This window comes from Sciurus vulgaris, assembly GCF_902686455.1.
Source record: "Sciurus vulgaris genome assembly, chromosome: 3".
Taxonomy (NCBI): domain Eukaryota; kingdom Metazoa; phylum Chordata; class Mammalia; order Rodentia; family Sciuridae; genus Sciurus; species Sciurus vulgaris.
This window is the reverse complement of record NC_136463.1, coordinates 43,902,470-43,925,199: the sequence shown is the minus strand read 5'-3', so window position 1 is coordinate 43,925,199 and position 22,730 is coordinate 43,902,470. Positions and strand designations below refer to the sequence as shown.

At 48.3% G+C, this 22,730-nt stretch overlaps 1 protein-coding gene across 2 annotated transcripts; it reads right to left on the bottom strand.

The window, feature by feature from the left end:
• Positions 1-3,330: 3,330 nt before the first annotated feature.
• B9D1 (B9 domain containing 1) lies at positions 3,331-19,751 on the bottom strand. Of its 2 annotated transcripts, XM_079132943.1 has the most exons (7): positions 19,542-19,750; positions 17,910-17,978; positions 14,331-14,442; positions 8,788-8,884; positions 8,324-8,386; positions 4,032-4,099; positions 3,331-3,650 (listed from the first exon to the last, which is right to left on the bottom strand). In XM_079132943.1, the coding sequence occupies exons 1-7, from the start codon at positions 19,602-19,604 to the stop codon at positions 3,523-3,525; spliced, it is 600 nt and encodes a 199-aa protein (XP_078989069.1). In that variant the 5' UTR covers positions 19,605-19,750; the 3' UTR covers positions 3,331-3,522. The 2 variants fall into 2 exon arrangements, with proteins under 2 accessions (XP_078989069.1, XP_078989070.1); XM_079132944.1 differs by lacking the exon at positions 17,910-17,978 and having other exon boundaries at positions 19,542-19,751.
• Between the last annotated feature and the right edge of the window lie 2,979 nt (positions 19,752-22,730).

The following is a 22,730-nucleotide window of genomic DNA, read 5'->3' as shown; positions in this document are numbered from 1 at the left end:
GTGGGCCTTAGAGTGCTTCTGGGGGGATGCTCAGCTCCCTGCCTCCTGCCTGCAGGAAGACATTCCTAGTCAAGAATGTTATAAATCAAAGGGGGATGTAGCACACTTAAGATTTATGCATTTTGTTGGATGTAAATGTTTCTTCAAAATAAAGAACAAAAAGGGCTGGGGTTATAGCTCAGTGGTAGAGCACCTGACTAGCATGTGTGAGGTCCTGGGTTTGAGCCACAGCATCACATAAAAATAAAATAAAGATACTGTGCCCACCTACAACTATATATATATATATATATATATATATATATATTTTTTTTTTTTTTTTTTTTTTAAAAGAACAAATATTTTTTTAAAAGAACAAATATTGAACTCTATAGTTAATGATAAGCCTGCTGAAATAGAAAGCAGGTGGTACTTAAGTCTGCAGTTTATTTTGAAGTACACTAAAACCAGGATGGACTGAAAGAAAGAAAAACAGTTGGACATATGTGAAAATTCAAGTACAGTCAATGTCCCTCGGTATCTGGGCGGGGATGGGTTCCAGCCACTCTCCAACCCACAAATAACCAAATCGGGCCTCTTATATAAATGGTTTAGTAATTGCACATCATCCCATAGGCTTTAAATCATCTCTGGATTACTTATAATGCCTGCATATGTAGATGATATACAAATAGTTGCACTGTTTTATTTAGGAAATGATGACAAGGAAAAAGTCTATATCCATTCAGGACAGATGCAATGTTTTTCTAATATTTTTGATCTGTGGTTAGTGCAACGCGCAGATAGAGAAGGAAAATGGTCGTGGTAGAATCTAGGTGGTGGGTATGTGGTATTCACTGTAAAGTTACAACTTCTCTTTGTTTAAACAATTTAATAATATTGGGGTGGGGGGAATGGACAGTTAAACTAAGGAGAAGAGGGTGGCCCACCATGTCAAAGCTCCTGACATGGGGCAAATTGGCCTTGAGGATTGAACATGGACTTGAGAGGGTGGCTGTCCCAAGCAGTGACAGGAAAGGTCTGTTGGCATGGGCCGGGGGAGGCTGTAGACAGAGGAGACAGCATCTTTAGAAGCTGCATTAAAATAAAGCCAAGAAGTTGAGGGGCAGCTGGGAGTGTCTCAGTGAATTGTGAGGTGGACGCAGGAAGATTGCATGTTGGAGGCTGGCCTTAGCAACTTAGCAAGATACTCAGCAACTTATTGACACCCTGTCTCAAATACAAAATAAAAGGACCAGGGATGTAGCTTAGGAGTAAAGTGCCTCTGGGTTCAATCCCCACTATGGGAAAAAAAAAAAAAAAAAAAAAAAGTGAAGTGGAGGGGCCTAGGATTTTGCTTCTTGTGGTTTCTTGATCTAGAGTCCTGAGGAGTCTGAGGGGAATCATTTTGTCGAGGATGGAGGAGAGCCCCCTTGTGGATCTGACACCTGTGAGAAACCAGAGGCACGGGCCCTTGGTGTGTTCCCAAGAGGCAGCCTTTGGAAGGACTAGGAAGAACATGTCTCTGGGAGTGCGGGATGCCATGGCAGGACCAGGAGTAAGCTATTTGGTGGAAGGGGCAGAAAGGGTCCTGGAAGTTTGGAGACAGAAGGTATGAAGGGGTTTTCTCAGACTATAAGAGGGATTGGTCTAGGGAAATACAGTGGGTCTTTGGGCAGTTAGGACCATGGAGGGCTGGGCTGTGGGTGGAGGTGGGCAGTTAATAAGCTCCATGCTTGGGTGGGTGGATGGGGAGCCCCCACTGGGGCTGAGGTTTTGTTGGGTGAGTGTACAGAGAGAAAGAAAGGGCATAGCTGTTAAGGGGACATATAAATGAGTGCCTGTAAGTGATGACCATAAGTTCTGTAGAGGATAGGTTGGATACCAAGAAAAGAAGGGCTGACATTTGGCAAAAGCAGCTGGTTAGCAAGTGGCTTGTAGGTCCTGGATGGAATGAAGGGCTGTTGGCTTGGGCACCCAGGGAAGGACCACACGATGGAAATAGTTGTCTAATAAAGGGAATCAGATCCAGATTTTGCAGGTGATGCAGTTGTTACCAAGCAGCTCTGACCATAGGAAAGGGGGCTGTCAAGAGTAGAGGTCAAGATCACTGTAAGTGAGGAGGTTGAGGAAGAGGCCAAGTTGTTGGAAGGATCATCCACAAAGACCATAATGTCACTAAGAATAGCTGCAGAGTGAGTGGCCATGCAGGCACATCTTGATGGAGACTGATGACGGTGTGGTCTGATGGCTTGGGCTTCAGGAAGCTGGATGGGGAAGGAGGGGTGTGGTCTGGAAATGCTGAAGTGCAAGGACACATTCCATTTCTGGGCCCATGGTGCATAGAGTGTGGAAAGGAAAAGATAACTACTCAAGAGGGCTGTCGGGGACAGGGCAGGTTTTGGAAAACAGGGAGCTTTCCATTCAGATGGTTGGAGTCAGGAATTTTATTGACAGATCAGGAGTTCCAGAATGCACAGTGAGTTGGGGGCAGGGGATAGGAGTGTCCCGAGAGACAGTGGAGGAAGAGGGTCTTTGGGCAACTTCCAGTGATGGTCTGGGGCAATATGCAACAGTGAGGCTAGTGGTCTGCATGTTGGAAGATGGGAGTTGTCCCGCATTCTGCTGATGGGACCATCCAGGCTAGAGCAGTTTGTGTGCTAAGGAGATCTCAGGGGATGGGCAGGGACAGTTCTGCTGTCCATCCCTAGAGGCTCAACTGAGGCTGCAAGAGGTGCTGCCTCATGGTATGCCAGGAAGTGTGCTTGGGGGTGAGGAAGCTCAGTCTTGGGCATTCCTGCTGTGGTCACAGAGACCTGTGTTCAGGTGGCCAAGGACTCCCATGGATGCCAGGGGTGTTGGGCTGTGGTATTTACCAGAAAGTTGCATTCCAGCCAGCAGCCTCCCACCTTTGGAAGGTTTCCAGCCTCTGTCCTCAGACTGTGGGGGAGGCAGGAAGAGAGCAGGCTAGGGGGTCACTGTCCTCAGGGCACCTTGCCATTGAGCTCCTGCTAACGCAACTCTCTCCTTGCCAAAAGAGGCTGGGGTACTGTTGGCACAGTGTCAGGCATTGAGCAAGTGACTCTGCTTAACTTCATAGCTGAAGTGAATGATGTGTCCATTTTAGGGATGAGTATTGAGGTGTCAAAAAGGCCACACTCTGGCTGTGAACAGCAGAACTAGTGTTACAGCAAAGCTCTGGTCCTGACTGGCCATCCTGGTGTGCAGCCCCTGAAGCTTTTACCCTCACAGTGTCCTGTAGGACTAGAGAGAAGGGAGGGTCCTGGAGGCCACAGCCCCGTGACCTATACCATAGCAGTAGGTGCTAAAAGGGAGAGAAGGCAGCTGGGCTTTCTGAAAATGTGATAGTTTATTATACAAAACAATTTTATTGTCCCCAAACCCCACACAGCACCAGGCCATACTTTAGGCCATGACTAACTCTAAAAAAGAAGCCCTTGGTTATTTTAGAGCTGGTGGGCCAACCTGGCCAGACTTGGAGTGGGCAGGTAGAAGAGTCAGATGCCTTCACCAGGGGATGCCCTAGGGCAGGCTGGGCCCCTGGAGGCCCTGTGTGTCCACAGGTCCAGTGTCGTAGCCCAGCTTTCTCATGTCCTTGGTCACCACATTGAAGAGGAGGGTAACAAAGCCCTGAGAACGGACTCGTGTCACTGGAAACAGAAGGGCAGCATCAGCCAGGCTGGCTGGGGTGGACAAAACCAGGAAACTAAGACTCTCTCAGTCTTAATGTTCTTTTCTGTAAAATGAGGATGGCAGTGCCTGGCCTGTGTCCCTCATGGGGAAACGACGGGGCTGCAGTGGGGTAAACAGACATGGCAAGCCCTCTGCTCCAATCAGGCCCTAATCTGGGAGGTGCTCTGGGAAAATTATCAGGCTAGCTCCCACAAGTACAAGTACCAGGTTCCAGGTGCCTGGCAGATGCCTGGCCTTCATCCCCCATCTCTTTCCAGGTCTCCTGGGTGCTGAGGTCCCACTTCAGGCTCCAACCTGCCTCTGGGCTGGGGGTGGGGGTGGAGGACATCAAACTTTACCTTCCCGGCCTTCACCCTGAGCCACCACCTTGGGGTCTGTGTATTCGGGCCGCCGTCCCATGAACCAGCTGGGAACAGGAAAACATGGGTGAGTAGGGCCCTGCCTGGGAATTCTGGTCTCAGATCCTGGCAGTGGGCTTTCCAGGCTTCAAAAACCAGCATCCCTTCTCCAATGTATCCACCACAAGCCAGGCCCCTGGGCAGAACCTTCCTAGGCCCACCTTCCCTCTGTCCAACTGGATACCAGAGTGGTGGTGTTCCTTGTCTGGGCAACATGGCCACTGGAGGCCTAGTAGGGCTTCTACCAAGACTCAGGTGTTCTGTACCCCACCCTAGGTATCTGGCTTTTCTAGCTCAGTCTTCCTTGGGTTTGAGTCACTGGGGATGAAAGCTGAGGGAAATACTGAGCTGGGGTCAGGTATAGCCTGAACCAAGGTGGAAATCCTCAAAGGTGACAGCTGACTTTGGGAGGAGCGAACAGCATAACCCCACTTGAAAGAGGGGCCAGATCTAGCTCCCCAGTTTTGTCCCTGAGTAGTGTGGGATCCAGTATAAGTTGCTTCTCATCACTGAATCTCATTTTGTCCAGCGTAAAACAAGGATGACGTTGGCACCTACCTCTTGGGGTTGTGAGCTGAAGGTGCTCTGTCAGCTGCCATCTGAAACATTACCCTTCCTAGGCAGGAACTGGCCCTAGGATGCCCTGGGACAGCCATGGTAATAACTGCGGCCACGCCCTGCTAAAGGCAGCACTCAGCCACAGGCCCTGGCAGTCAAGTTTCCCCTCTCAGGAGCTTTGCTCTGCAAATGCCCAGTGACTCTCCAGGCCACACAGTTCTGCAGGGGCAGGGTTGGGAATGGCTAGGAGCCACCTGCCTCATCCAGCGCCACTGTACGGGGCGTGAAGTCCACCTCTCCGACACACCCACTGGAGCCAGAAACAAGGTGCACTATTCTCGGCTGGGTGGATGAGGCAGACATGGGCTTCTCCTACCGTGGGCGCCCTAGAACAACTTGTGGCTGTGCGAGCACCTTGCATCAAAGCCCTGCAGCTCCATGCGCCCTCGAGCCTCTGTCCTCACCATGGGCAGTGCCAGGCAGGCCCTCTGGTAACTGTGACGAGCCATACCGCTGGCCACGCCCTCCCCTGGCGCCAGCACTACTCTGTTCTCCGGGCTCGGGCTCGGAGCTCTCTGTCTGCAGGTTCACAAGGCTGCAGAACAAGAGGTTGTGTGCAGACCAGAGCAAGGGAGCGTTGCACACTGACTCCAAGCTCTGAGCAAGGGGACGGAGTGGTACGGGGAAGCCAGAGTTCCTGCCCCTGCTGCCCATTCCAGGAGACTGGATGGGGCGGGCCCCCCACTCGCTAAGCGCTTACTCCATCACAGAGCACAGCCCTAACAGCATGCAACTCAGGTAGCGGAGGGCTGAGGCATGGGCAGAGGGGTGGGGAGGTGGGCACCGTCCCATCCTGAGGACAGATCGCACACTCGCTGCATTTCCAGTTTTCTCCAGAGTTTGCACGGGCAGTGTGCTCATCTGATTCTTGGAAGAGACAGACTAGACTGTTCAGGGGAGAATGTTCCAGGCATGGGTCCCAGGCAGGAAAGAACCCAGTAGGCTGAGAACTGAGGCAGGTAAGGAGTCTATAGATGGGAAGCAAGCAGTGAGGAGGCCACCAACTCAGAGAGCCCTGCAGCATTCTGGCTGGAGTTAATCCTAAATGCAAAGGGTTGTCCCTGGGTAGTTTCCAGTAGGGGAGGGCACAGGGTTTTAGGAGCACCATCATAGTTGCTATGTGAAGAAGTTGCATAGTTGCTAGCTTGGAGGGTTTATTAGGCTGAAAAAAGCCCCTAGAAATATCAGATATTTGCAAAAAGGGTCTTGAGGTGTGTGTCATTAAGGACCTTGGGGACTATTTTAGATTATTCTGGATTATCCAGGCAGGCCCTAATGTGATCACAGGCATCCTAATTGAAGGATGTTGCCATGGAAAGTGTCACACACACACACAGGAAAAGGCCATGTGACCACAGAGGTAGGGGCTGGAGAGATGTGACCACAGCTAAGGCAGGCAGGCAGCCATTGAAGCTGTAAGAAGCAAGGAATGGAGTTTCCTCAGAGCCTCCTAAGGGAAACTGGACCTTCCAGCACCCTGATTTTGCCCAGCAAAATGGGATTTGGACTTCTAGCCTTCAAAACTGAGAAAACAATTTCTGTTGTTTTAAGCCATAGAGTTTGTGGTAATTTGTTCTAGTGCCCACCGAAAACTAATACAAGGGCCAAGAATGTTGTAGCAGTCCACAGGCTGAAGGAGGCTGAGTAGGGGAAAGTATTGGGACAGCAGAGAAGGGAGCTGCTGGAGGATGCTCCAGAGGGAGGGACTGATGGCCTGCATCTTCATGGATGCTGCATCTGGGAAGATTCTGCTTCACTGCCTTCACTAGTCAGACCCTCCCGCTTATTTAAAGTTTTTTTTTTTTTTTTAATTTTGGTACTGGGGATTGAACCCAGAGGCACTTAACCACTGAGCCACATCCCCAGACCTTTCTATTTTCAAACAGGCTCTCGTTAGGTTGCTTACAACCTCAATAAGTTGCTGAGGCTGGCTTTGAACCTGCGATCCTCCTGCCTCAGCCTCTTGTGCTGCTGGATTACAGGTATGTGCCACCATACTGCATTCCCTTCCTGTTTTTGTAACGCATGCACACACTGCCTTGCCCATTTGAGAGCCCATGCAAAGGGCTGGAAATGGCCCTGCACTGAGCTGCCATCCCTCAGGCACAGGCAAGAAGGTCACCTGCTCTGCTGGCTCTCAGGCCTCTCTCCTCAGCATGGGATACTTTCCTCAGGGACCTCTCATCAGGAGGCCCAAACTCTCCTCTTGGGGGCTGGGGAGCAGAGCAACTGCTCTGTGCCTCTGTGGACTCTCAAAGCCTTTCCCCAAGTCTGATGACAGCCCTGGGGTTGGGTATTGTCACCTCCAATTGACACTGGCCCAGGACATCTGTCTGAGTAGCCCTTCCCATCTGGTAGACTCCCAGAGGGGCTTCTAGGGGCAGTGGGCTCTCAAATCCTTGGGCTGAGGCCAATGGAGAATGTTGTTCCTCCTCTCTGTAGACCTCAGTGTTCAGCATGGCTTCCTCTGCTCTGAGTTGTTCCTCCACCCAGCAGGATTTGACTAGGTCCCACTCCAATACTGGCCAGGTTACAGGGGACCATTTGCTGGCTGCTGCTTGGGAACCTGGTGGTCCTTCATTTTCTTCCCATGCTTGCCAACCTGCTGGGCAGCGGTGGTGGCTTACAACCATGTAAGCAGAGGGGCACTTCCATCTCCAACTCCCAGTCAGCCAGCTGGGGCCCAGTTCACCTTGTTATCTCCTACTTAGATGTGGTAGGGGATAAGAGTCCTTCCCACTGGGCTTCCTCCAGGCATCTGTCCCTGGGCTCTCCCTATAAGCTCCTACCTGCCTTCTTGATGTCTCCCCTGACACTCCCTCAGCTTGCCACTTACTGGCCATAGCAATCTGGTTGCTCCTAATGTGCTAAGCCCACGCTCTCCTCAGGGCACAGCCAGTGTTTGATATTCCTTGTGCCTGGAATATTCTTCCCCCACCTCTTCCCAGGGTGGCTGCTTGGCTCCACTTGTCTCTACTCAGATGCCCCCTTCTCCATGAGGCTCCCACACATAAAGGATTTAGTAGCTGACTGATAAAAGCTATCCAGGATCACTGTAACTGTTTTAGGATGTTGGACTCCCACTTCTGGATCCTACCTGATGTCATACTATGTGGTGAGCATTTTCCCTTCTGACGTGAATTTTTCTTCTGCTCCATCTGACACAAAGTCTTAATGGGCACAGAGTAAGAATGCACTTCTTGCCACTATAGTGGCACATGCCTGTAATCCCAGCTACAAAGGAGGCTGGGGCAGGAGGTTTGCAAGTTCCAGGCCAGCCTCAGCAATTCAGTGAGACTCTGACTCAAAATAAAATGGGCTGGGGATGCAGCTCAGTGAAGAGCACTCCTGGGTTCAATTCCCAGTACCAAAAAAATAAGACAAACAGCAAAACAAACAAGCAAGCAACATCAAAATAAACAGCCTTATGCTACCAGAAAAGTTATCAGTAACTGAGCAGCCCCCAAATCCGGGAGACCTGTTCTCATTTGTCCCCAATAGGTGGGGCAGCCTGAAGCCCTGGTGGGGTTTCCAGGCACATCACCAGGACTGGCTTGTGACAGCCACTGACCCACTAGATCAGGAGGTAATCTGGCTATAGGTAGAAAACTCACCTTGTGAACTTCTGCAGTTTAGACGTAGACTCTGGTACAAACATGGGGATGGTCCTTTTGTGCCTGTAACAAATGTGTTCACACAGATGTACTGAGTAACAGGAAAGTGAAGGCCCTTCCAGAGTCTCCACCAGGCCGTGAATGGGAATTCTCATAGATCAGGCTATGTGGTTGTAGCCTCATGGAGGTCAGTCTTTTTCTTTTTAGGACCCACTCCCTCCCCTCCCCACCTGTGTCTGGCTAGCAGTGTGAGCCTCACACTGGGTCTCTTTCTGGTTAAGGGTCACAGCAACTACATTCCATGCTGAGTTGCCCAGGCTGCTGGGGACCTGAGAGCATGCTCAGTCTGAGCCCAAGATGGAGGAGGCAGGAATGGCTGCCTCAAGGACAAGCCCTTCAGAGTAAGTGTGAAGGACCCAAGGTACAGGCTGTGGCCCAGTGACTCATTCAGAGCAAGGACCTACCGGCCAGGTGAGAAAGGCACGTGCACCGCACCGTAGCCACGGACGACATCATTCCCGAACACATCTGGTCCATACACACTGAGCACAATCTGAGGCCCTTAGGAAGGACAAGACCAGGGTCATTCAGTAGGAACCAGAAGAAGTGCAAGGTAGGCAACAGGATATGTCTAGCTGAGTCACAGGATGGTACTCAAAGCCTTGGGGACAGCAGATTGCTTGAGGAAGGGATATGGGAACCTCAACTGCCCTGAGGGCTTCTGCCCAGTCTGCTGTTTTCCGTGCTTCTGCTGGTGCTTGGGCAGGTATTCTCCATATCTCGGCTCACAGCTTGGGAGATGAGACCAAAATGCTGTCCCAGCTCTGACAGTGGACAAAGAGGTGCTTCAGAGCACAGCCTCCAGCTTCAATCAGAGCCAACAGAGAGCCTGCTTCCTTACTCTGGAAACTTCATCTCTGATGGTGGTCACACTCAGCTATAACCTAATGGGTTCCTGGGACCTGGTAGAGGGTACTCTCTTGGGGGTATCTAAGAGAGAGGACTTCCAAGTATCTCCCTTTAAAATATTAACAGTTATATCTGGAATGTTCTTCACCCCACATCCTGTTAACACCAAAGAAGGTCCGTGAGGTGCCTTCACCTAATTAGTTCCTCTGTCCTCTATGTGTATGGGAGAGATCAGTGCCCCAGATGACAGGTGAGGGCCAGGAAGCCACTTGTCTAGGCTTCCAACCTACAGCTACTACTGAGCAACTTCAGGCAGATTATCTATCCTCTCTGTTCCTTGGCTTACCTCTAAAACATTGGAAGCTGGGAGTTGGGGACACATGCCTGTAATCCCAGCTACTCGGAAGGCTGGAGCAGGGGGATAGCAAGGAGGCAACTTAGTGAGACCCTATCTCTATAAAAATGAAAAGGGCTGGGGAGGTAGCTCAGTGGTAGAACACCCTAACTTTAGTCCCCAGTACAGCAACAAGAAATCCCTTGGAATAATGTCTAGTGCATAGAAAGCCCTCAATTAATGTTATGGAGAGGTTTGTTCTCTCCCTATCATTGCTCCTCCACCAAAAATGACTATAATTCTGAATTTTATGAAACCACTCCTTTACTTTTAAGTATTCCCTGCCAAAGAATGTATCTCAAACACAGTACTTTAGTTTTACCCATTTTTAAACTTTATATTAAAAGAATCATACAGTATATACATTTTTGTACCCAGCCTCCTTAATTCCATGTTTTATTTGTGAAATTCACCCAAATGATTTCATGTACAGGGGTTTGTTCATTTCCAATGCTGTGGAAATGTACTGTGTTATACTGCATTGGAATATATTGCATTAATTGTTCATGCCAGTGCTGGTGGGCATATGGGCTGTTCCTTCTTTTGGGGTTGTGATAAGCAGTGAGGCACTGATCATCTTTGCACAGGCTCTTGGCACATTTGGGTACACTTCTGTTGAGTATACACTCAACAAGGGAATTAATTACACAGAGCAGGTCTATGTATCTGGAAGGTTGTTTTCCAACACAATGGTGTCAACATGCCCACCCCCTCAACCAGCAGTGTTTGCTGAGTTCTTACTACTAAACACCCTCACCAACCTTGGCCTATCAATCCTTTAAACTTTAGGTACTCTGGGGAGTGAACAGTAGTAGGTCACAGTGGCTTTCATTTACATTTTCTTTTTTTTTTTTTTTTTTGGTGGGTCTGGAGATCAAACCCAGGGACCCACAGGTGAGGCAAGTTCTCTATCAGTGAGCTAAATCCCCTGCCCCAAGCATTTTAAAGATTTTCTTAATAAGTTTGAGACTTTCCCCTGTTTCTTGTTCACTTGAACGTCTTCTTTTATAAAGAACCTGGTTATGGTTTGGATATATGGTGTCTCCCAAAGCTCCTCTATTAATGCAGGAATATTCACAGGTGAAATGGATTGTGAGAGCTATAACCTAATCAGTGCATCCTAGTTTGAATGGACTGAGTAGGTGGTAACTGTAGGCAGGTGGGGCATGGCTGGAGGAGGTGGGTCACTGGGGGCATCCCCTGGAAAGGGGCATCTTCCCTGTGGCCCCTTTGGGTCCAGAGCAGTTGAGTTGAGTGCCCATGAACGTGAGCTCAAAATTAACTTTTCTTCCTCAAAGTTGTTCTTGTTAGGTATTTTGGTCATAACAAAAAGCTAACCTTTCTCAAGTCTCTTGCCCAGTTTTCTATCAGATGGCCCCTTTCTTGCTGATTAATAGTATAGATGTGTGTGAATCTTGTGACTTGTCTTTGCATTTTCAATGTCTTTTGATGAACAAAGGCTCTTAATTTTAATACGGTCAACTTCATTGACTTCTTTAAAGAATGCTTCTGGAACATCTCCCCTTACCCTGATATTATGGCCACTGTTCCCAGGCTATCTTCCCAAAGCTTCTTTTGCTTTTCATGGTTAGATTCACATGAGGTCAGTATTCATCTTTTCTATGTGTATCCAACTGTCACCACCATTTATTGAGAAGGCCTTCTTTCCCTTCCTACTCTGCAGTGCCACCTTAGTTGTGAATCAACTGTACATGAATATGTTTGTTTTGGGACTCTCTAGGAATATGCTTATCTCTGCTTGTGCCCAAAATGTTTACACTGTCCTATTATTGTGCTTTATAGTTGAAGTTTGATATCTGGTAAAACAAGTTAATTTTGATAATATTATGAATTACATAATCTTTGTTGTTTTTGGTGTGGTACTGGGGAGTAAACCCAGGGCCTCATGCATGCTATGCAGTCACTCTACCACGTAGTTACATCCCCAGTCCTGGAAATAATGTGTTTTTAAAATACCATTTTTTAATTTATTGCTAGCACACAGAAAGCAACTTTTTTTTTTTTTGGTACCAGGAATTAAACCCAGGGGCACTAAACCACTGAACCACATGCTCAGCCCCCTTTTGTATTTTATTAGAGACAGGGTCTCACTGAGTTGCTTAAGGTCTCACTGAGTTGTTGAGGCTGTTTTTGAACTCTTGATCCTCCTGCCTCAGCCTCCTGAGCTGCTGGGATTGTAGGTGTGCAACACCGCGCCCAGCTAAGCAACTGATTTTTGCATATTGATCTTATTTCCAGCAAAAATGACAACCTAGTAATTGTAATGATTGTTCTGTATTTTTGGAATTCTACATAATCATGTCACTGGTGAAGGTTTGTTTTGTTCTTTCTTAATTCATATACCCTTTATTTGTACAGTGTTGGTGGTGATAATAAGCATCGTGACCTCTTTCAACATTTTGCTAATGAACGTAATGTCTACCCTAAGTCTTTTGTAGACAGCCTTTATTAAATTAAGCAAGTTTTCTTCTATTCTTACTCAGCTAAGTTTTTATCATGAATGTATGTCACATTTTTATTTATCTATTTTTTAATTAAGGAGATAATTATGACATTTTTCTTTCTTCTGTTTTCTTCCCTCGTCCCCCCCTTCCCCCGCCCCCAGTGCTGAGGGTTGAACTCAGGGCCTTACCCATCCTAGGCAAGTTAACACCCAGCCTCTTCTTCTTTTTAATGTGGTTGATTTTTAATATTAATGTGAGCTTTTTATTTTTGGAATAAACCCTACTTCTTCTGATATATTATCTTTTTTCCTTTTTCTATCTTGCTACTTTCAGGTTTTGAATATTTTGTTTGAGATTTCTGAATCATGTTTATGAGTGAGTTTCTAATTTTTCATGTCCCTTAGGCAGGCTTTGGAATCCAAATTTTGTTGACCTAAGTTGACCTTAGTTGGGGAATGTTTAATTTTTTTTCTATTCTCTTGTATGAGTTTGTGTAAACCTGCCTGGGCATGGTGGCACATGTCTGTAATCTCAGGAACTCAGGAGACTGCAGTTGTGGGAGGATCACAAATTCAAGGCCAGCTTTGGCAATTAGTGAGACCCTGTCTCAAAATAAAATAAGGCGGGCGTGGTGTGGTGCATGCCTGTAATCACAATGGCTTGAGAAGCTTAGGCAGGAGGATTGCGAGTTCAAAGCCAGTCTCTGCAAGTTAGTGAGGCCCTAGGCAACTCGGTGAGACCCTGTCTCTAAATAAAAAAACAGAAAAAGGGCTGGGGATGTGGCTTAGTGGTTGAATGCCCCTGGGTTCATTCCCCAGTACCAAATAATAATAATAATAATAATAATAAAAAAGAATTGGGGATGTAGTTCAGTGGTAAAGTGCCTCTGGATTCAATCTCCAGTATATATATAAAAAAATCTAAACAGAAAAGGTACAATAAAAATACTAGGCAAAATTTTACAGCTCCATTTTAATCTTGGACTACCATCATTTAAGCGGTCCATTGTTGACAGAAGTATCATCAGGCAGAGCATGAAAATATTGTTTTATCTCTTTTGATCATATTAAGAATGTATTTGACCTTCCAATATCTGAAGATACTGTCTCCATTGTCTTATGTTTGCTGGTTATCATTCATACAGTCCTGATTTCTGTGTGCCTCTTTATTATATACCAAATGTTGCGGGGGGAAAGGAAATAATTTCCAAAGAGATTTCTTATTTGCTTTTTCTAGGTGTCTTGACTATAACAGTCTCAAACTTTAATCCCCAAATCAGGGGGTTGCAATTCCTGAGGTAGCTTGACTTCCATCTTTCCTTACCACAGGGCAGCTCTTTGAGGTTCATCCCAAGTTGTAGAAATTCAGTGGAGGTCCTTTCCCAACCCCTTGAAGGGCCCTGAGCTCTGAGCCCAGGAAGGCTGCCAGAGAGACGTCAGCACACACAGTGATAGAGATGGAACCAAGGCCCTGTACATACTTGGCAAGTGCTCAACCATTGAGCTACATCCCAGCCTTGTCAGAGATCCTGGTCAGCCCCTCATCCATCTCAGGGGGACTCAGCAAGCACTTCCAAGGACAATGCAATTGCATCACATCTCTGGATTTCTATTTTTCTCCTGGAACTTGGCCTGGTAAATTACTACTTTGCTAGCTCTCTGATGCTTTCAAGTAGTTGTTTTTTTATTTTTGCCTTTTAATATTTTATTCACATCTCCTCATTGTCCTCAGCAGGAGGTTAGTCCACTAACTTGTATAGTGTCCCAGGAAGTCTTTCTCAGTCATGGATGACCATAGCAGGATCGAAGTGCTTGTAAGAGGACCACTGGACATACCCTGCTCCAGACCCTCTGCACTCTGGGAGGCCTGCACACAGGCCACATGCAGGAGGAAGTCCCAAACTATGAAATCAGATGGGCCTAAACTCAAATCCATCCTTAGCTACTAGATGTAAAACTGAAAGCGAGTAATGTCATTGTCTTGAATCTGTTTCCTAATGTGGCAGAAAGAATATAGAGAGATTATCCAGTAGATAGGATTAGGAAGCTTGGACAAACCTACACAGGGGAAGTATTCACAGACCTAACCCAGGTGGCAAGTACATTAAAAGCTGGTGCCCAGATGGCAGGCAGTGAGGATCTGAATGTGGACAGTGGTGCATAAGATGAGGCAGAAGCTGTCCTGGGGGCAACACATAATAGCTCCAGCCCCCCATCCCTGCAGGGCCCCACAGACTCACAGCCATAGGGATTGGTGCTCTTAAAGGTGACATCAATGGGGAAGTTCCACACCAGCACTCGCCGCACATCTTGGCTCTTGGATGTGATCTGTGAGATCCCCTCCTCTAGACCCTGTGGGGACAATGACAGTGACAGCTGGCCAGAGATCCAGGTGTCACACACCTCCCACCCCTTATCTTGGGCAGGCAGTTGGGAGGGCAGTTTTTTCATTTACCTTCTACCAAGACCTGAACTTCCAAAGAGAATGAAGAGCCTCTTAGGCCTGGCAACTGAATGCAGTCTCCTCAGGGTGTGGTAACCCCAGAGGCCAGCCCTCCACCAGGTACTTGTTCTTCTACTTTCGCTTATGACAGGAAGTGACAGTGGCAGTGTCTGCACTCTCACTCCTGTATCACCAGTCCTCCCAGATCATTCCCATATATATATATTATTTTCTCCACCACAGTCTTCTTGACTGCTTTTTCCTTCACCTACCCATTTTCTGCTTCCCATACAGTAAAATCCTTGAAAGAGTTGTCACACTCACTGGCTCCAATTCGTCCTCCGCTATTCTTTCATGAACCACTCCAGTCTAGCTCCATCATTGCACCAAAGAGGTTTTTTTCTACAAATAACAACAGTGGCCTTGATGTTGATGTTTCCAATAGTCATTTTTCTATCTTCATTCTACCTGACCCATTAGCAGCATCTGACAGAGCTGTTAACTTCTGGAAGTTGTTGATCTTCTTCTTCCTCTTACTCTTCCTCTCTCCTCCTCCTTGTCTTTTTTTTTTTTTTCTTTGAGGTGGAATTTTGCTGTGTTGCCCAGATTGGCCCAAACTCTCAAGCCCAAATGATCTTCCTGCCTCTACCTTCCTATAACAAGGACTTAGAGGTTGCTTTTGATAAAAAAACACTGGACTCCTCATCTGTGCCTGCAAATGTATCTCTGCCCCCATTTTGCAACTGTCTCCTTTTCTGAGTTACCCTGGATTCCAGGAACAGGTATGGTTAATAAACATTTTTCAATGAGTAGAAACTACTCACCTGTCAACAGCAACTTTTCTCATCCCCACAAGCTCCCCCACCCCCAATCCTGAGATAATGATCAACAGGACCACCATTTGACCAAAACTGCTTCACCAGACATACTTTTGGTTCCCTTACTTATATAATCTGGGAGCTCATGTCAGAGTACCCTGGGGTTGAGATGCTTCATCTCACTTTTCTCCCCAATATGGCCATATTGATTAGTTTCTTTCCTGCTTTTCATCATTACTTTTTGTTTTGGGGGGCTGAGTGACCAGACCTGATTTGTTGGGATCCCTGGAGTCAGACCTTTGGCCTAGGACTCTAGGAATATCTTAAGTAGATGGGAATACAGGCATGTGTCACCACAACTGACCAATGTCCTTTTTTTTTTTTTAATGTTTAATACATATTTCTAGTTGTTGATGGACCTTTACTTATTTATTTTTTAATGTGGTGCTGAGAATCGGACCCAGGGCCTCACACATGCTAGGCAAGCGCTCTACCACTAAGCCACAGCCCAGCCCCCCAATGACCTTCTTGTCCCTTTCTTCCCTTGGTTTCTGGGGGCACCATAGACTCATGGGGCTTTGTTTTTGGCTCTTTCTTTCCTTCTTTCTCTTTCTTTTTTTACTAGGGATTAAACCCAGGGGTACATTATCACTGAACTATATCCCAAGACCTTTTTATTTTTTGAGACAGGGTCTCACTAAGTTGCTGAGGCTGGCTTTGAACTTGTGATCCTCCTGCATCAGCCTCTGAGTTGCTGGAATTACAGGGTGCATCACCATGCCTGGCTCTTATGGGGCTTTGTAATTCCTGGGCGGCTCCTTATCTGTCGACCTAGCTGGTCCCTCTGTAGTGTCACAGTGTCCTGAGCTCAATCTTTGGCTGCTCTTTTACCTATACTTGGTGATCTCATTGGTTTAATGACTTTCTCTGTGGTCATATGGTGATGATTCCAAATTTGATGTCCTCTCTGAACCCTAGATCATCATCTCTGTATTTACTGCCAATCTTTCATCTTCACTTGGATGACCAGGAGGCCTTAATACACATCAGAATGAACTTAGATAGTTCTCCCAAATCTCTTCTATCCATAGTCTTCTCACAGAAAAACAATGGCTATGCTACTTCCAGGTGCTTGGGTAAGCCTTGGCGATATTCTTCACTTGTCCTTATCTCACACTTTATATCTGTTCAACAGGAAAACTTGGCTCAGTCTTCAAAATATACTTGAAATTCAACCACCTCTCATTCCCCCACTGCTGCTGCCATTCTCTCTCATCTGTTACTATAGTAGTCAGCTGGTTTCCCTGCTCTAGTCCTTGCTCCCACACAGCCTACTCTTAGCATAGAAACCAGAGGGACCTTTTTTGGGAGGTGGGAGGACTAGGGATTGAACCACGGGTGCTCTACCATTGAGCTATACCCCCAGCCCTTTTTATTTGGGAGCATCTAGCTTAGTGGCTAAGGCTGGCCTTGCATTTACAATCCTGCCTTAGCCTCCAAAGTCAGTAGGATTACAGGTGTATGCCACCACACCCAGCTCCAGAGGGAGCTTTTAGAAACATAAGTTACATTCCTTTTTCCTCTGTTCAAAACTCAGATGGGGGCCCATCTCCCCCTGGTAAAAGTGCTGGTCCTTCCCTGACCTACTGAGCCCTACAAGATCTGCCCCCTGTGCCTCCCTGCTTCATCTCCAGCTGTGTCTTCCTTACTTACTTGGTTCACTGGCCACAGGAGCCTCCTTGCTGTTCCTCAAACATGCCAGGAACACTCTGTGACCTCAGGGCCTTTGTACTGTCTGCTTCTTCCCTCTGAAAAGTTCTTTCCACAGATTTCTACAGAGCTTGCTTCTTTATTTCCTTTACTGTTTGTAAAATATTGTTTAATCGTCACAGCAGTTTAAGAAGTGGAGGCCCAACTTACGTAACCTCTCTAAGCTTCACTTTCCTCATCTGGACAACTGACATGCAGATGGTTATTTGCCAGCAGCCATTCACTGAATAACTTATTGAGGCTTCTGGATGCTGGGGTTACAGTGGTGACCAGAGCCAGATCTGTCAGATCTTTACTCAAAAGTGACCTCCTCATTGAGGCCTTTCCTGGCTTCCTTCTTATTCTTTACACCTCCTATGTCCTGACTTCATTTCCCCTCTAGCACATTTCATTAGCTAACACACCAGAATATGTACTACTTATTATCCATCCTCCCCACTCCAAGAATGTGTACTCCAGAAAGACAGGGACGTTTGTTGGGTTTTGGTCACCACCAAGACAGCTGTCTAGGGCTGACCTGCCTGCACTGTCCATGTTTTCCTCTTTGCTGCTAAGGGTGAACTCACAGGGTAAGGTATGCAGGTAAGTGCAGACTTCAGGGATGCTGCATGGTAGCTGTGCTTTCCCCTGCAGCTTTACCAGGAACAAACACATGTTTGGATTCCCTCTGACCTTGTGTCTACTTCTCAATTGATTATGGAAGGGTAGGGAAGGGTGTGGTGGACACCTTCAGAAACCTCAACAGTCATGAAGGCTATGAGTAAAGGAGGTCCAGGAGTCCAGCTTACCGCCGTGGGAGCCCAGTCCTGGCCGTACACAAAGCAGTACTTGCAGTAGAGGTCGTCATACTCTGGAAACTGCAGAGAAACCACATGGGGATTCTATTTACTAGGACTCAAACTGAGTCCTGCACTTTGGCTAGGCTGGTAAAGCTGATAGGAATTCTGAACATGAGGCACCTGGGGTGAGGTCTAAGAGACAACTGGGGATGTAGACATGGAGTTCAGCAGAGGCTGGAGACTGAGATAGGTGAGTCTGAGGGAGAGTCCTGGGCTACTACTGCCCCTGAACCTCTTTGCTGTTTTTGTTTTCTGTCTAATATGCCCTTCCCATTCCAGCATCTGGCAAACTCCTGCACATTCTTCAAAACACCCTTGAGGGAGCCTGCATCGACTGCCAGTCTGATTTAAGGGTCACTTCTTGGCTCCATCAGTCCCTGTATTTTCCTCCATTAAGGCACTGGATACTTCTGTTAATGTCTGTCAACTCCACTGAACTGTGAAGAGCCAACAGATTTTATGTGTCCCCAGTGTCTGATACAGGAGTGGGCACAGACAAGATCTAAGGGAATGGGGCTGATGTGAAAGGTCTGAGAAGCCAGGGAGCCATCAGGACACAGAGCATATATGTATGGCTGGAGCTGAGGGCTTGAGTACAGGGGGGGTTTCCAAGAGGGGGAAGGAAGATGGGGAGGAGTTTTTAGAGCACCCAACCCTTAATGGTACAGAACAGGAAAAGGGGGTAAGACTGTCTTGGGCTCTAGGCCAAAGTGGGGGTGGACAGGGTGGGCATATGGAACAATATCCTGATGAAACAGGAAGGCAGAAAACACCTGAGCTTTAAGCTTGGTAAAGCTATAATTATGCCATCACCTCTAACAAACAGCTTGGAAGAACGATGTAGTAAAGCTGTCAGAGAGGCCTGGGCTCAAATTTCAGCTTTACTACTTCTTCAGTCTAGTTTTCCAAGCTGTAAAGTGGGGACATTAGTAATACGTACCTCACAGGACTGTTATGAAGATTTAAGTAAGTGCTGAGCGCTGAGCCTGGTATATAGTGAGTATTTGGTGAATGTTGGTCTTTATTTATTTATAATAAATGGCTCTTATAAAGTGTAGGGGGCGAAGAGTAGCGTCCCTTTGATCTGATAGGCACACGCACCCTGGATCATTCCAGGCCGTCAGGGTTTAATCTGACTCATCAAAACATCCAGATTCTAACCCAAATTCCAGGATGGGGCGTTCCGAGAGCCGGGCACTCACTGTGCACGGGACGCGGTGCTGACGTCCCATACACACTCACTCAGGGAAGAGGCCCTATGTCCTGGTTGGACCACCGCTTCTCCCATTATTCCCGGGAGATTCCTGTCAGGGACTCAACCAAGTGGACACGATCCAAGCCAGGAGCCACAGGCTTGGCCAAGTGTGGACTAAGTACCAGCTCAACCTCTCGAGGTCTGTTTTTTCACTCCTGCACGTCGCAACTAAGGATCTTCAAGTTCTGGTTCTCCTCCCCTGTCTGACCGAGCGGTTCCGCGGAATGACACGGCTCTCCAGGGTCCACGCTGCAACTCGGGGACTTGCGGAAAGGGCCCCGGGGGACACTGGGGACAGGCCCCGGCGGGGGTTCATGGCTGCTCACCTGGGCGCTCTCCACCTGCCCGTTGACCATAAGTAAGAAGACGCTGGGACTCGCTGCCGCCATCGCGGGGCCCGGGGCTCCTAAGATCCACCCCGGCCGCACGCGCGTTTGCTAAGAGGCACCGGGGTTGCTTTGGAAACAGATAGCGTGGCGCAAGGCACAAGTTTGTTGGCAGCCGGCAGTTTCGCGAGTCTGTGGGTGTGTGGCGGTGCGCAAGCGCAGAGGGTGCTCCCTGTGGGGCGGGACTTGAGAAGGGCGGGACCAGACGGGGAGGCCGGCCGGAAGTCAAGTGTTCAAAAAAATGCTCTTTAACCCCTAGGTGTCGCTGTGGCCCTGCCCGGAGGAATGCAGACGACCCGAGCGGAGGGCGGAAGCAGCCGGGCTCTGACAGTGAGCAACCGCAGGCCCTCGCGGTTAAAGCTGTAAGGTGGGGTGCTCAGAGCCAAGCAGATCCCGGCCTCAGATAAAGGGAAGGCGCCTTTGTGGCTTTTGAGACCTTCGTCCCGGAAAAAGTTTATTAAATAAACTTGGAAGGGACTTCAAGAATCCTTACATCCAAGGTACAGCTCCTTAGTGTGAAGCTGGGGAAGCTGAGACCCACCGAGGAGCACCACCTGGCTCCGCAGTCACCCAGTACTCAGGGGAATTGCTGGCCAGAACTCACGGATCTGTCAGGACTCTTCAAATCACAGTTACTCCCTGGCCACTAATACCCCTCCCCAGTAGGTCACAGCGGCTGTTTACACATGGATCCAGCTGTTCTGGGCGCCTACTATAGTTTCTATTTCCACATTAATTATTGTTGTAATTAGGGCTGATGCTTGCCTCTGCTACTAGAATGCCAGCTCCGAATCCAGAGACCACATAGTCTTGCATCCTCGTTGCCTGGTACATAGTAAACACCCGGTAACTACTTGTCAAATGAATGAATAATTGATTACATCTCTGTTTTAGGAGAGAAAAGATTCAAACAGGAAAGGTGACAATCACAGCAGCACTTTAGTAGCCAATTCAAGTTTCACCTTCTGGGCTTTACAAAGACTGTCACTCTTCCTCTGCCCTGTCCTGGGTCAGATCCAAGGGTGCCTCCTGGTGGAGGTGTCAAAGAGAATATTAGAGACCTTATCTCAAATCCAGGAAATAAAGGGATGCAAAGATGTGTAGACTTCAAGGAGACCTGGCCCCCAGCAGGGACTCCACGTCATCACACCCTTCAGTGACCAGCTACCAGCATGTGAGCAGACCAGGGTAGTCCCAATAACCTACTTTGTAGGAGAGAGATGGTTTGGTTACAGCCCATCCCTGAACAAATGAAGCCCTCCCCCTGCTAGGTAAGCAAGGATATCTGATCAGGGGAGGGGGGCTGTGGGCAACCTGAGGTCACACATCTGATATAAGGGGTTGTGAGGGACAGATAATTTGAGACCCAAGTGCCACACATGTTGCACAGGGGAAGACCTGTCTACCTCCCCAGGGACTTGGTCATACCCCCTTCCTCTCCTTTTCACATCAGTGCTTGGCAGTTACAGTGCTTTTCCCACAGATTCTACCAGCCTCACTCAACTTTCTCCCTGTGGCTTTTGAGGGTTAGTATTGCACAAAATTTGGCAAAATGCTTGCATTATCAAGTAACTGGGGACAGACAGTAGTTTGGAACCTGGTTACATCCAAGGTTGCCCTACATTTGAGCAGGCTATAATGAGGGAGTCTCCCCAAGAGGCAGACACTTTGGGTGGCTCTCAGGGCTGTAGGTAAGTCTGATCCCTGAGTGTTGGGGGAATGGGAAACACCAGAGTATGGTGGGAAGGTGACTGGTCTGAGGCTAGTAGTGTAGCCACCTGTGTAGGAGAGAGATGGTATGGTTACAGCCCAGCCCTGAAAATAGTTTGAGGCTATAAGAAGGGACTTTGAGCAAGGGTTCTCAGGGCTTGCTGGAATCCTTACCACCAGTTCAGGCTGTTCAGGGGACCTGGTGCACTGTGAGCCCTCAGCCCAAGGCCATCCTTGAGTTCAGGACAATCAGGTTGGAGAAGAAAGGCCTTTTTGCAGGCATTGATGTGCAGTGATTTCAGTGAGATCCAATGCAGCTCAAGGGGTGAGACATAGAAATCTGTGTGAGATGGGGGCAGACCTTCAGCCTAGGCAGACTTGTGGGTTGTGCACCAGTCCAGCTTGGCAGATTATTAATATATGCCAAACTTCCCTACCCACATCCCCCTCCTGCCCTGTGCTGACTTCCTGCCCCCAGACACCTTCCTGGGCTTCCTTCTGTCCTTCTTGACACTCCCTATTCCCACCTCACTCTTAGTACAAGCCCCTCCTCCTCTGAACACACAGTGCCATCAGGAAGGCTTGAAGTCCACTGGGATGTAGCAAGGTAATGTCCAGTGTCAACGCCCATGCAGAGATGGGGCTGGAAGCAGACTTAGGGAGAGGAGGGTGTTCCTCCCATCTTCTCCCCCTGCATCTCCATATCTGTTGTGGTGACAGGCAGCTGTTCATGGCAAGCCCATTCTCTGGGGCTCAAGGACTCTGGGGACTATTGCCCCTGAAAACTTCCCAGCTCCATCCTTGCTACCTCCTCCAACCTAGCATTTTCCACCACTCTCAACCATCCCAGGCCTCTGCTCACATACTTACCAATATCAGGTCCAAACCCTTTGGCATAGCAGTGCTGCCACAGAAAGAAAGATTAAGGCCTGGTGGCCAGGGGGACAGGCTGCACAGAACTGCTTGGTAATCATGCCAGGGCCAGACCACCAAACCCAGAGCCCTTGGGCACTTCTGGGAACAGAAGCAGCTCCTCTATGCCAGACTTGATTTCACAAGTGTCCAACCACAATTGATATGGACCCAAGGTCACGTTAAAGTGAGACTGAGGCAAGCTGTGGAAAAAAGAGGGTAAAGGGGACATGAAGATGCTGAAGGCCCCCATCCTGGACCACCTGTCCATCACCCTGCCCACCCCCAGTATCTACCTGCCAAAGCTGTTGGCACTGTGAGCACCCAGTCTTGGGAGATGAAGGCCCCCTCACAGTGGTACCAGTTGTTTAGGACGATACTTGTCTGCCAAGCCCATGTGTCTGGGCCCTTCTTACTGTAGGCCTCAGCTGGCCTGGGCCTTGCACCTCGGAAGAATGAGGTCTCAGGACTCAGCTCTGGGTCCTTGGGCCCTATAAACCTGCCATC